Source organism: Hydra vulgaris, chromosome 12, assembly GCF_038396675.1.
Source record: "Hydra vulgaris chromosome 12, alternate assembly HydraT2T_AEP".
In the NCBI taxonomy this organism is placed as follows: Eukaryota; Metazoa; Cnidaria; class Hydrozoa; order Anthoathecata; family Hydridae; genus Hydra; species Hydra vulgaris.
The window spans coordinates 83884522-83900000 of NC_088931.1; the positions used below are offsets into that span (position 1 = coordinate 83884522).

The window sequence follows — 15479 nt, forward strand, 5'->3', positions numbered from 1 at the left end:
AAAAATAGTGGTCAGCAAAGTGATCAAAAGCCATCTAAATGTGCAAACAGAGATGTGTCAACAAGTATTTGGCTGACTTTGTTTTAAAAAAACAAAAAGTATTTCTTTAAAAAAAATAGATAGAAATAATAGATTCACATAGAATCACATTTTAATTCAGATAGAATCACATTGATAGAAATAATAGTTACTTATAGTTCTTTCCAAATATATTTAAAACCAGGAGCCATGTTCTTTTCCAAATATATTTAAAATAACAATTATTTTGATATAAGTGAAAATAACATAACAGTTGACCTGCCGCTCTACAGGAGAGCCCCTCCTCAATGCAAACTTACAAATGAATTTGCATTGTTAAAATCACTATGCAGTCATGGTGCAGTGGTTAAAGCCCTTGTTTTAAAAGCTATAGATCCAGGTTCGAAGCAAGCTCTGGGCATATTTTGCACCACCAGTAAGGAAGAAGGTGTGAACTTCCTAGTTAAATGCTCTTCCGTGGTGCTCTGTGACAAAACTGTTAGGTCTTCTTGAGGCACCTAAAGCCAAAAAAAAAAGCTGAAAAAAAAACTTCAAACAAATCATACCTAAAATATTTTATATGGATGATTTTTTACAAAGGAACATATTAAGACCAGCTTCTATTATTTTTTCAAAACTTATCAGTTTAGGACCACCCTACCAACTAGTCCAATATAAACCTTTAAATATCAGTGATTACATAAAATGCTTTAAATTTTTAATCTATAAAAATTTAATTCAGCTATTAATGTTTATGAAATTTAAATCAGCCATTATTGTTTATGAGCTTTTATTCAATCAAATACCTTATTAGATCTCTGATAATCTTCTATCTTTTTCTCATACTCATTTAACTAAAAAACAAATTCATTCAACTGAAAATTACATTTCTCATTTATTCATTTAACTAAAAAATTTCTTATAATAAAAATCTTTTCATATTTATTCAAACTTTTCATAATAAAAAATTGAAACTCTTATAAAAAAAAAAAAAAATTGAATTCAGTTGCTTTCGGAATAGTCAAAGAACAACTCTAAGTTTGTTTTCTAAAATCAAGTTTGCCTAGGATGTTATGAGCAAAAAAAAAATAAAAATACGAGACTTTTAAAATTGATGTCTTTAACTTATACATCAAGGACAGAGGCAAATACAAGTTGTGCACATCAGGAATGAAAAACAAGCTGAGTATATCATGGATAGAGGAAAACTAAGTACAAATAATTACTGTTTTACGATATTGTTCACCAAGAGTTTCACGCTCTGATTGTCTTTTTTCCTCAAGCATTAAATGCAACTAAATGCAAAGGAAAAATTATATAGAATAAATAGATATAAATTATTAATAAAAAATAGAGAATTCTACAAAATATCCATTTTTTTTACCTTTCTGTAATTTTCTTTCTCTATACAAAGTTCTTTACTAAGAGAAGAGGTAGCCTCTTCTAATTTTATGTTTGTTTCTTTTCTCAAATCATCAATCTCCTTAGATTGCTCATTTATTATCTAAAAAAAAATTGTTTTATGACCACATTGAGATAACATTTCAAGATGTTGACAAGATTGATAATAAAATATACCTTTTGAGTAGAAAGTAAATGTCGAGAAAGATCATTTTCAGTACATGCTAGCTTGTTTTGCAACAATGCATTTTCACCCTATTGTAAACACTTTTGGTGACAATAAAACATTGACATAGAAACCTTGCCAGCAAAATAACATTCAGCAAAATAAAAATAATCTTTAACAAAAAAAAATAACATAACTTTTGTCAACAGTAACAATCATCATCATCATCATCATCAATCATCATCATCATCATCATCATCATCATCATCATCATCATCATCATCATCATCATCATCATCATCATCATCATCATCATCATCATCATCATCATCATCATCATCATCATCATCATCATCATCATCATCAACATCATCATCATCATCATCATCATCATCATCATCATCATCATCATCATCATCATCATCATCATCATCATCATCATCATCATCATATAAAACTTTCTGAAAATTTCTGAACTGAAAATTTCTGTTAAATAACCATACCCATTTTTTATTTAATAGGCTGGTATCGATGTAAATCTGTGTGACATTGTTTCCTGCGTAAGATGATAAAACTAGATCTTTATGACTCAACACATAAATTGCAGGTTAAAGCATAAGTGGCAATGATTTTTTTCTGATGGATATATTTTTATTATTGTAAGTATTGTTTTGGGTGTATTGTTTGTCTTATCTTTGTTATGTAAAAACACTCTTCTATTAGTCTTTAATTTTGTCTTGACAATTGTCAAAATGAAAAATGCTTTGTTTGAAAAATATTTCTCCTTTATTTAAGCATACTTCATATTATTCTCAGGCCTTTCCTGCTATATGTATATGCTAAAGTTTTAATAAAATATATTTGGCAAAAAACTATTATTACCACTTAATTCTTTTACCCTATTTTTTACAAATATTCAAGGTAACTTTTCATTTGCTGAATCTTACCTTTTGTATAACTCACCAGACCTACTTGCCTGTTGTGAGACCAATTCAGCCGTTTTATCTTCAGATCATCATCTTCAGAACATCATCTTCAGATCATCATCTTCAGACCATCATCTTCAGTGTTGATGGCTATTATTCTTTCATTCCAACAATTCCAAACATGCTTGGCCTATACTTAAACATCAATTCAAATATTTGTTGTAAAATCAGAGGTGAACCTTTAACCTATTTGTTCTTTATTAATCTCCTTTTTCGCAAGGCTGTACTTTTTTCAATGTTGTTTCTGATCACATTGCCATTTCTCAGCCAACACTGTTGTTATTGGTGAAATAAATGATCATCACACTGACTTAGCTCTAGGATCTCTGACCCTGTTCTGACCAAAATATTATTTTTCGAAATTTTGCTCAGATAGTTAACTTTGTGACTCATTTTCTAGACAACCCTATTCACTTACCTTCATTCCTTGATTTGTGTCTTGTCTCTGACGCTAACTTATGCTCAGTTCCTCCTTGTTCTTTGTTTGATGGTTCAGATCATGCTATGATTTCACTAGAATCTTCTTACAACTACTATAGGACTGGAATTCTTACTGTGATTTTTTTTCACGACAAACCTTGGACTGATGTCTTTTAATTCTTTGCCAAATATTACACCTCATTTATAATCTCCTAGATTCAAGCAAGCATAGTAGTCTTAATTCCTTCTCATCAGTTTCCAGTCAAACCTACTTTACCTGCAGTTTTCTTTTTGTGCAGCTTCTTTTATTTCTAACATTAGATTTCTTTGTTTGATGGTTCATACCATCGTTGATTACTATTATTTCAAGTAGTTCATTCATCTCTATTACAAGAACAATTTTTTAAAAAAACCAAAATCAAAATTAATGCAAAAAGATATTGTCTGACACAAATTGAAAAATTTTTTAAGTGTCATTAACACTCTATCTCTCATATCTTGGTCTGATCTTACCTACCTCTCCCAAGATTGAAGAATAACTACCTTTTCCTCTAATTTTTCTGAATCTAACTACCACACTCTTTCTGTCATACCAAAAAAAGAGGTTAATCCACTGTTAGACATTTAAACCACTCCAGCTTTCATTGTTATAATTATTTCTCATATAAACTTGTTGTCAACTCATATAACAATAGCACTTGCATATTACAAAAGTGTTCACCGTAACACTTGTGATTAATTTCTAAAATTTAACAAAAATCAACTGAAACTTGATCTCTTGCCTGCTGGAAAATGGTATTTGTGGTTTTGATTTTAAAAATCTCTAAAAATTGCTCAGACCTCTTTAGCTATTGCCCAACCTTTTAAGCAATACTCAACCAACCTTCTTACCTTCTTACCAGTCTTCAACCAGTTATCTTACAATTATTAGCAAAGCCTTTTTACTATTAATTAAGAAACTTCTAATATCTTATTTTGAGATGATTGGTCATTTATTTTCATTTCAATGAAAATAAATGACCAATCAGCTGATTGGTTATTTAAACATTCTGTTTAAATGACTAACCAGCTCTTGACCAATCCCTGTTCTTTAACTTTCTTTTAAAATTCTAAAACTCCCGACTAAAATAGTGCTTGGTTTGCTGAAAAATTGTTAAAAAAACAAAAACAAGAAAAAAAAACCATTAAAAATTTTCACAAATATATTTTACTTTAAGTTTTTTTAAACAATCAACTAAGTACGCTTTTAACTCTTCATTTTTTGCAGGTAAAAACTTTAATGACAGATGAACTAAATGTTTAAATGGATTAGTTTCTACAACTTCTAGCAAACTTTGTGAGATAGTAGATGATATTCCAATAGATAGATGTAACGAAAATCTAAAATAAAAAAGCAATTTATCAGCTTTCAAAATAATTCTTTTAATAAAAAAAAAAAAAAAAATCCTAAAATTACTTCTAATTTTAATTGTAAGCATAGAATAATTTACCATAATTGAGTAAAAAGGTTACCAGACAATTTTAATCAGGAAATATTGATTATTTTTACCAAAAATCTATGGTAAATTTTGATTTTTTTTTGGAAAAATCACATTTTACAAAAATAAACTTTTTTTACATAGCTTAAATAAACATAGAACATAAAAATATTAGAGTATATAAGTTTGCAGTGATCCAGGGCTGACAACACAGGGGGGGGGGGGCCAGGAGGAATGTGCCACCACTTTTTTTGTAAAGGACCGTTTTTTTTTTTTAAAAAGTAAGATCTAGATATGGAGGACTTTTTCAAAAATTGATGATAGCCCCCCCCCCCCCCACTTCGAAACCCGTGTCATGGGCCCTGTGATCTCCTTTATATAAAAATATTACATTTTATATAAAACAGCTTCATTTAGCATTAAAAAGACACTTTATGGTAAAGTTTAAAAATGTGACTTTAATAATATTATTGTTTAATAAAAAATAAAATGTAAAAATTTATTTTACTTGCAAGTAATGAAATGACCGCAAGTAATTAAATGACTGCAAGTAACAAAATGACCACATGTTTTTTTTGTCAAAATCACATTAAATCTTGCCATATAATTTAACGCGATTTTGAAAAAAAATCTATATATTATTAAGAAATTGTGGATTAATTAACAATTTGAGTCTAGCTTGGACAAGAAATTAACAATTTAAATCTTACTTAGACAAGAAATAAACAGTTTGAGTCTAGCTTGGATAATTTCCAAAAAAAACTCTCAATTTGAATATAATTACTAGTTCAAATTGCAGCTGTGATAAAGAAGCTAGGAACTAGGTCAGTTAAATTTAATTTTCAATCACCAATGTCTAGGATTTCCAATCGGTTTTAACCAATAACCAAATACCACAGGTTTTGGTCAAAACCGATATAAATAAAAACCGTTGGTTTTCAAAAACAATTTTAGCATTTTTTTATGTCTTGTTTATTTATTATAGAAGGAAAAAAAAAAAATTTGTAAGTAATAAAATTTTTATTTTATTATTTAGATTGTATTTTGCTGGAAAGCTTAACATGTCTTTTCATTTTCAAAATTGTTCAAGTATTCCAAAAAAAATGTTCGAATATTGAATAAAACACACAAATATATTTAAATATAAAGTATTCAAACACCCAAATAAAATGGTCTATTCTTTATATTAAAGATTTTTATTCCTTAAAAAAACATACGGATATTTTTAGTGTTTATTTTGGTTCAACAAAGTATTAAAGTATAAATATGTAGTAAAAACAATTCACAATAATGTTTCTATCAATTATTTAATTTTTTGAAAATATATTTGAAGGAAATATATTTTGAAAATATATTTTCCAGATAAATCATGTCATCAGTTTGCTGCCCGGCGTAAAATTTCAAACTCATAAGTTGAAAGCATCTGTAATAGATGCAGTTCTGTTGTAACATGCTCCGGTGGATCCACAACAACTTTGCTGAACCATATTTTGGGTCATAAAATTACTATCAATAGCCTGAGGTTTTTGTTATACAGGCAAAAGAAATGAAAATCTTGAAAAAATTTACAATGTGATACTCTCTATAAAGCCCACATCAACAGATGTCGAACGCGTTTTTTTGAGCTGCACAGATCACGATTATCTGATGAATCATTAAAATTTTAACTTTTCTTAAAAATTTTTTACGAGATAAAAATAAGTCACTGTAAGTTTATTTCGAAATATAAACATAATGTTAGAACATTTTGTTTAATCACTTTTTTAATAAATAATGCAAGATAAACTTACATAAGTTTTATTATTTAACAAGAAAAACCAAAAACCACGGTTAAATGCATTTTGTTTTTTAAATTAAAACCAAAACCACAGTTTTTTATAAATGCTGATGTCCAAATCTTTGATTTCCGAGCCACAATTTTGGTAAGACTATCTGACCATAAAGACATTTGTAAAAGATATTGATGAATGAAAATGCAAAGATTTTGACACCACCACAACTACCACAACCACCACTACAATAACTGATTGAAAACAAGGAGAAATATATAAAACCAGTTAATCAGTTAATGTTTGTACACCAACTGTTTAGATGCACTAAATAATGCTGTAAAATTATCAAAGAACAACCATTTTGTATATGATTGCCATTTAAATAACTCTAGTACATGAAACATGAACTCCAGTACATGAAATTTTTAACTAAAGTTGATAAGAAAATCTTTTCAAAAAAAAAATTTGAAAAAACTATAAATAAATAAAAAAAAATTATAATAAAAAAACAATAAATTCTTGGGTCCAGCAAAAGGTCATATGATGGGTATCATAGAAATACAATATAGAATCAATACCAATCAATAAATCAAGATAGATCAAAAAGCAATCAAATAATTCAAAAAATAAAACAACTTTTTTAATTTTATTTAAAAATATTTTTTTATTTTAATTCAAAACATGTTTTGACATATAGTCATTATCAGTTAAAATATATATGTTAAAAATGGTATAAAATATGATTGTGAAACTAAGCATAATAAAAGCCATAAAACTGATAACAAACTTGTTATATATACAAAAAAAAAAAAAAAAACTCTTAAAGTATTTTAAATGGTAAGAGTCATTTTAACATGATTTACTTGTTTATTTGAGTTTTTCCAACCCTATATTAATACTTTTTTAAATTTTTATTTCAATTTTATTATTGGCAGAATCTAAAATCAATAGTCAACTAAATTACCTTGGCAACGAATTACTTTGCTCAGCAATACACAACTCAAGTAAATCAATAAACTTCTTTGGAAATGAATTAAAATCAATCAACAAACCTTGCTCACTTTTTAAACTGTAAAAAAAATTAATAATAATGATAATAAAAAAATATATATATAATTTTACTTACAATAAATTTTACATAAAAGTACTAAATGTTAACATGTTAAGTCTAATTTCCCAATTTTCATTTTATTATTTTTATTTGCTTTCAATAAAAAAAAAAAAAATATTGCAGAACAGCTTTATTACAAACATAATTGGCAGGACTTCCAGAAGATCATGCAATCTTATCATGAAGCCCTTTACAATATCAAATATAATAATAATAAAAAAATGAAAATTAACCAATAAAAATAAATCAACATAAACTATATATAACTGTGCATATAAAATATAAATATACTAAATAAATTTCATGAAACAAAAGAACTAAAAACAAGAAAAAATATATATTCTGTTGAAAAGATGACTTTTTTTAACTTTTGTTTGAAAGAAGTAAAAGTCCATTCCAAAGACAGATCAAAGTTAGGCAAAACTATTCAAATAAGAAATAAATAGCTGTTCAAATTTAGTTTAGCAGAAAGGTTCTTGGAGATTTTTTCATTACGAAGATTGTATTTGTTTATGGGTTTTACATTATAAAGGTTTATAAATACATCAGGAGAAAAACAATTTTTAGATTTAAACATGAAGCATAAAACATTATAAACATTTAGTTTGTATACATTTAAGGCTTTCATTTCTCTCAGAAGTGGTTTTGAATTTGAAAAATAATTTGCAAAATTAATTAAGCAAGCTTTGTACTTCTGATGTTGATAAAGAATTTAAGTTAGTTTTGTGCACGCTTCCCCATACAATATTTGCATCAGTTAAATGGCAGTTGATAAACAAATAGTTGCTTTAATTGTTATTTAACATATGTCTAGCTACATTATAGTATAGTTCCAATACTTTTAGAAAATTTCATGGAGATGTTACCAATTTTTTTTTCCAGGATTGGTTTTTGTCAGCAAAAACTCCAAGAAGCTCTAACCTTTTTAATAAAATGTAGTGATCGACTGTATTAAAAGTTTAGACCAATCGATGAATACTACTAGTGTATAATAAAATTTTTAAAAAGAATCAGAAATGCTGCATGTTAGTTGGAGTATGGCAGTTACTATGTTAGAATGATAAATATACACATTTTGCAGTTGCTAAGTATAAAAGTATAGTGAAATTTGTAATGTTCTTAGTTTAAATATGCCACAAAATTACAAGCCAAATCATGGAAGAAAAAATGTTACTTATACTTTGGAACAGTTAGAAAATGCATTAAAAGATTTAAAGAATGGTTTATTTACTCAAAGACAAGCAGTTTTAAAATACAACTCACCAAAGTCAACATTAAAAAACAAAATAAAACAGATATATCCTGATGATGTGGTAGTGGTGTGGTGGTAGAGAGCCTTATAAGCAAGAAGTTTCAAGTTCGATCCCCACCAATACCTTGCTAGTACCACATCCAACTTGTTTCTCAGCACAGCAGCCTTGTTCGTCAAGGTCCATGTTTCGGAGTTATAAAATTGAGCAAGGGTTGTAACCACAACTAAAAGTAGCCTCCTTGACTGTAGTGGCCATAAAAAAAATATCCTAAAAAGTATGGTGGTCAGCAGATATTAACAAAAGAAGAAGACATGTTTAAGGCATATGCAATAAAATTATCTGAGTTTGGTTTTCCTGTCAATGATTAAATGATTTAAGTAAAAGGGTATTTATACAAAAAAGGTGTTGTTACACCTTTTTTTTTTTTTTTTTTTTTAAAACATCTTCGCTTCCAACAAGGCTGCAAGCAGCCACTAAATAAAGTTGGAAGTTACTGTAAGAGAAAAGATGAAGATTGTAGAGCAAGATAACGATTGACGGACGATTTAAAAGATTGCAAATTATATGAATCAGGAAAGCAAGATGAAGGAAGCGAATTCCAAAGAGCTGATGTTTGAGGAAAAAAACTAGACGAATAAGCGTTTTTGGAGCACTTAGGAACAGTCACAGAAAAAGGATGACACTTAATTGAATGACGAGTAACACGAGAATGAATTTTAGTAGATGGCACAAGAGACGTTAGCTCTTTTGAGCAGTGCCCATTATAGTATTTGTAAAAAAGAGAAAGAGAAGCAACATTACGACGATGTGATAATGGTTGAAGGTTGGCTGCAAGAGCAGGTCCAACTATGTTTACAATGCGTTTTTGCACCTTGTCTAAAAGAGAAAGGGCATCATTAGAAGATCCGCCCCAGATATGGCAACAGTATTCCATACAAGGCCGGATTTGAGATTTATAGAGGTAGAGAATAGAATCCAGAGTAAGAAAGTGGCGAGCTCGATAAAGAGATGCAACCTTAGCAGATGCTAATTTTGCAACCAATTTGATATATGGTTTCCAAGAAAGATTGGAAGTAAGAGTTAATCCTAGAAGATGAAGAGTAGGTGACTCATCGAGTACATCACCGTTCATAAATATAGGAAGATCTAAATTATTGCGATAACGATTGGCTGAAAAAAATTGAGTTTTATCTGAATTAAAGTTCACCAGCCACTGTGAGCCCCATGCTGTAGCAGAAGTGATATCCTTTTCAAGCTCAAATGCCCCCTCCAGGCAATCAGAGGGTGTTGGTTTCTTATCACGACAAGAATAAATGGTAGTATCATCAGCAAACAATGCCACCTTAGATGTGAGAATATCTGGAAGATCGTTAATGTAAATTAAAAAGAGTATAGGGCCAAGGATAGAATCTTGAGGAACCCCTGAAGTTACAGAATAAGAAGAAGAGTGTTGTCCATTGAGGACAACTTTTATGCTACGATTGGAAAGGAAGGATTCAATGATCTTAAAGATGTTGCTGGATACACCATAAGAAGAAAGCTTATGGAGAAGACCAGCATGCCAAACTTTATCAAACGCTGTTGAAATGTCAAGAGCGATGGCCTTAACCTCTCCACCTTCATCTAATGCACGATAAAACCTGTCAGTTATTACTGTTAGCAAATCAGCTGTAGAACGAGAAGATCGAAATCCATATTGATGGTCAGAAAGTAAGTTATTAGATTCAAGATGAGAAACTAAGTGTTTGTTAATTAAAGATTCAAAAACCTTGCTTATGATAGGAAGAAGACTTATGGGACGGTAGTTAGACGAATCAGATCGCTCCCCAGAATTTTTGAAGATAGGGATAACAGATGCGGCTTTCCAGCAGGCTGGAAAACAAGACTCTGATAAGCACTTGTTGAATAGTTTTGAGAGTATAGACGACAGCTCTGGAGAACACTTCTGCAAGACAATAACAGGTATGTTGTCTGGGCCACCAGCTGTAGAAGAGTCTAGACAGGAAATCACTTTAGATACAGATGCTGAAGTGATATGAATATCAAGCAGTAGATCAACCTGTTTGTTGGCAATATCAGGTAGAACGCAACTAGTGGAATCAAGAGATGATATTGATGAAAAGTTTTTAGCAAACAGTTCGGCTTTGTCTTTAGGTGAGGTGACAAAGTCTGAACCATACAAGAGAGGTGGAATTATAGATTTGCCCTTATTATTGATATTATTAAAGATTCTCCAGAAGTCACGAGAGCCTAATTTTTGAGATGAGATACAAGATTTCATGACCTGAGAATAGCGGGTTTTGGCGTTAGACAAAACCTTTTTACAGTTGTTTCTAGCAGTAATAAACAGACGTCTGTTTTCTGGAGAATTGTTTTGCTGATAAATATGGAAGTAACGGTTTCGATTGGCAATCGCAGCAGCACAGTGTGAGGAAAACCATGGAGGAGAGTGAGGCTTGACCTGGAATCGTCGAGAGGGAATAAAAGATTCCATGCCAGCCTGAATCCACGAAGTTATATAAGAAGCACATTTGTCGACAGGAAGTTGAAAGATTTCTACCCAAGGGCCATCACGAAGAAAATCACGGAAAGAATCCCAGTCAGCTTTACTGTAGTTGTAAGAGGTTCGATAGTAGGGGTATTCAGGTGATGAAGAAGAATGAGATATTAGTTTTAAAGAGATCAAACTGTGATCAGAAGCACCTAAGGGTGAATGTGGAGAAACTGAGCACTGACTAGGATCAGAAACAAGACATAAGTCGAGTAGAGAAGGTAAATGATTAGGGTTGTCAGGAAAGCGAGTTGGAAAGTTGACTATTTGAGTTAGGGATTGTGAAAGGCAAAAGTTGTGGGCTTTAATGCCTGCAGAGTCACTGACACTAGAGCCAAGCCATTCAGAGTGGTGAGCATTAAAGTCACCGACAACAACTATATTAGCTGATGGATAAAGAGAGAGGGCTTGGTCAATATGATCAGAAATAACATCAAAAAGAGTACAGTCTTGAGATGAAGGAGATCGATATAGAACAAAGAGAAAGGCAATAGAGTGAAGTGGTGCTAAACGAAAGCACATGAAAGAAAAGTCTGTGGATTCAAACCTAGTTTCACGACAAACAGGTGAATTCTTACGAATGTAAATGCCCAGGCCAAGCATGTGACTATTGGAGTCTTTACGAATCAGAGGAAGATAACCATCAACACTAAGATCACAAGATGAGACAGCCGAACTCAAATTAGTCTCACAAAGAGCAAGTAGGTCTGGTGAACTTTGCAAGAGATAAGACTCAACAGAAGAAAAGTTACTTCGAAGACCACGAATATTAGTGAATGATAGGTTTAGAGAACTTGGTGATGATGATGGTTTTTTGTGTCTTATAGTTTTTGGTACTTTATTCATTTTTAAATTAGATTGAAGAACTTGACTCAAAGCATAGATAGTACTCAGAACACCGTTTAATAGCCCAAGCAATTGCCTCATTACTACTAATAAACCCTAAGCCGTAACAAAGGGCTCCAAATGTGGCCTCCGCAATGCACACCAAAAGTACAAACAGGGACACCATCCATGCGCAACATGGCACTGTTAATACTTTGATATTTTTCAGCTGTTGATGGAATCAGCCTCTCTGAGAGCTACCACAGAGTTCGGGAAACCTGACTACCAGCCGGCCTCAGAACCATAAAACTGAGTTTTAGAGCTGTACCCTCATAAGGAGATAATAGAATGAGTTGCCTAGTCATAAAAACAGTGACACAAGCAAACCCATGCATTGAGTCAAGAAGATCCAGCTTTCAACATCCTAAACTGGAAACAATGTATTAAAAATACATCTGCGCCAGCCTAATAGATGAAGAAGGGGTGCGAGGCTGGTCAACAGATAGAATCTGTTTACCCCTTAAGTCTTTGCCTAGGAGGCCTTCTACAAGACAGTAGCTGGGTGCATTTAATATCTGCCCAAGATGAGTATTTTTATCGAGACACCATCTCTAGCCTTTACTCAACCAAGAGCCCCAAGGCAGGGGGTGTTTTAAATTGGAGTTGGCATCTCCTAGCCTTTGCCTAAAAAGGCGTATCCTACAAGGCAGCAGGACATGAAGCAGATTGTACTGGGTTACATGTGATATATATATATATAGATATATATATATATATAAACAAATATATATATATATATATATATATATATATAAACAAATATATATATATATATATATATATATATATATATATATATATATATATATATATATATATATATATATATAAACAAATTTCTAAGGATTGCTACTAATTACAGGCTTGTTGAGTGGCAGACAACTTGTATAGGTTACCAGCTTGTTAAGTGACACACAACTTGTATAGATTACCAGCTTGTCAAGTGACACACAACTTGCTTATATACCTTCAAAGTATTAGTATAAATTTTAAAAAACAAAAATATTTAATTGTTTGAACTGATCGATTCAATTTGAATCTAATTTTATCCTAAAAATTATTGCAGAATTTACTTATGCTTCTGAATTTGATTGCTACACAATTTGTTGGTCTAAATTCAAAAACTGCATATTTTGTTGGTTTGAATTTGAAAGCCGCACACTTTGGTTCATCAAGTTCTTATACAGTATCATGAGATTTAATTGTGACATACCATTACCCAAATTAAAAATACTTTAAAACAAAGCTGTGATTGGTTGACTTTAAATAATAGTAATAGATACAGTCACATTTAAAAAAAATATTTTTAAATGAACCGAACTGTAGATTAAGTGAACTATATATATTTTAGATCTTTAAATAAAATAATTAGAGCCTAATATATATATTTTACATCTTTAACTAAAATAATAAAAGATAAAAAAATGAAAAAGACCATAACAATTTTACTTACTGTCATAAAAACAATCTTCAAGATCAACAGGAAAAACTGACTGAGTTTTAAAAGATTCTTGGGGTAAAATTGGGGGCAGAGGAGGAAAATCTGAGGTATAAACAATTGTGTTAGAAAATATATTGTCTGTTATTTTATTATTTATAAAAAAAGGAACATTTTCTGATGCAGCAAAATTAATGGACTGATGACTTACTATGTTGCTATGGCAGCATTGCTCAGTTTCATTGCTATTTTTTTGGTTATTAGAGAGAGGTGTACAATAGGGAGGTAAAAAAGGTTCTAATAGAAATTGATTCTCTGATGGTAAAGGAGGGGGTGAAGGCGAAGGTGACAAAAAACATAAAGGATCTGGAAATGCTGAAATACTTGATTCCAGAGAAACAGGTGGTAGAGAAGAAAATGCCGGAGGTGGAGGGGATGGAATTACTGGAGAAGATAGTTCTGATGGAAAGTCCGTGAAAATAGGTGCTGGAAAATCAGGAGATAGTGAAGAAGCAGAAAGTGATAAAGAATCAAGACGCTTGGGCAATGCTGGTGGATATACTGAAGAAGATTTTGAAAACACATGTAACGAAGATTGAGGTTCGGTGGTAATAATTGGAGGCAAAGAACACAGCGCAGGAAAAGGTAATTGTGATGGCAATGGAGAGGGTGGAGAAGGTGCTAAAGATAAGTCCAGAGAAATAGGTGATGGAAAATCGAGAGGTGCTGGAGAAACAGAACATGACAATGAACTGAGACGTTCTGGTAATGATGGTGGAAGTACTGAAAGGGAGTTTGATATTGGATGCAATGAAGAAAAAGGTTCTATAGAACAAGTAGAATGAGTTGAAGTATTAGATAATGAAGTAGCAGCTAGAGCACTGCAATTTTTAGTTAAATCTAAAGATGAACTTGTAAGAGGTTCAGAAAATGATTTTTGTGACAAAACTACTTGAAAAGGTGGTGGTGGTGGTAGAGGTGGAGGTGGTGGTGGCAGAGGTGGCAGCGGCAGTGACAATTGTAGCACAGGCGGTGGTGTTGATAATAAAGTAGCAGCTGGAACACTGCAATTTTTATTTAAATCTGAAGATGAACTTGTAAAAGGTTCAGAAAATGATTTTTGTGACAAAACTACTTGGAAATGTGTTGGTGGTGGTGATGGTGGAGATGACGATGGTGACAATGGTAACAGCAGTGGTGGTGTTGGAGTTGGCAGTTGAGATTCTTGATGTTGTGGTGTCAACGGTAGGGAAGATTGAAACAGTACATTTGGCTGAACAGGTTGAGTAACTACAGCCTTATCACTGCCTAATGGTGAATTTCGAGGAGAATTTAAAGAAGATATAGAAATATTGCGAGGAGAGTTTAATGAAGATATAGAAATATTAGAATTACTTTTATGAATTTTTTTTTCTTTATTTCCAAAATTTATAGAAAGTCTTTTACTTATTGAAAAACGTTCTTTTGGGACAAAATTAGGATCATTTTCAGTCAAAATAGAATTTGATAACTTTCTAGGGGTAGAGGTTGCAGTTGGATGTAACTTACCATCATAATCAGGTTCGGGCACAAATATTGGAGGCGGAGGCATAGCACTGTCAGAATAACTAGTAGGGGGAGCTTTCGGAATATGTTGAGGAGGGCCACCAGCACTTGTAGGTGGTGGTGGAGCCGGGGAAGAAGGTACAGCAGGTATTTTTGTGATAATTGGAGCAACAGGTGCAACAGGTGGTCTTACTGGTTGAGTCAATCTTTCTGTTGGTGGAGTGCTGACAGATTGATAAATTTGTTGCGATATACTTGATGGAATTGAGCCTTGTGATCCAGAGGTAACACTTGAAATGCTTGCAGCTTTAAACGACCCTGTAGATGATGCAGTGGATAAACGCCTCTGATTTTGAGTTTCTTGTGAACTTTTCACACCATGGTACTTCATGGTTCACACCATGAACTACCATGGTTTCACACCATGGTAGTTCATGGTTCACACCAATGAACTT

At 31.7% G+C, this 15479-nt stretch overlaps 1 protein-coding gene across 1 annotated transcript in view; it reads right to left on the reverse strand.

Annotated features, from left to right (window-relative positions):
* LOC105845302 (spindle assembly abnormal protein 6 homolog) overlaps positions 1-15479 on the reverse strand; it is a 62990-nt gene that overhangs the window by 30409 nt on the left and 17102 nt on the right. Inside the window, exons 4-9 of the mRNA XM_065814723.1 lie at positions 7206-7310; positions 4203-4371; positions 1597-1674; positions 1403-1522; positions 1245-1313; positions 825-872 (exon numbers count right to left, since the gene is read on the reverse strand). Of these exons, the coding sequence (XP_065670795.1) occupies positions 825-872; positions 1245-1313; positions 1403-1522; positions 1597-1674; positions 4203-4371; positions 7206-7310 (589 nt within the window). The remainder of the gene's footprint in view (positions 1-824; positions 873-1244; positions 1314-1402; positions 1523-1596; positions 1675-4202; positions 4372-7205; positions 7311-15479) is intronic.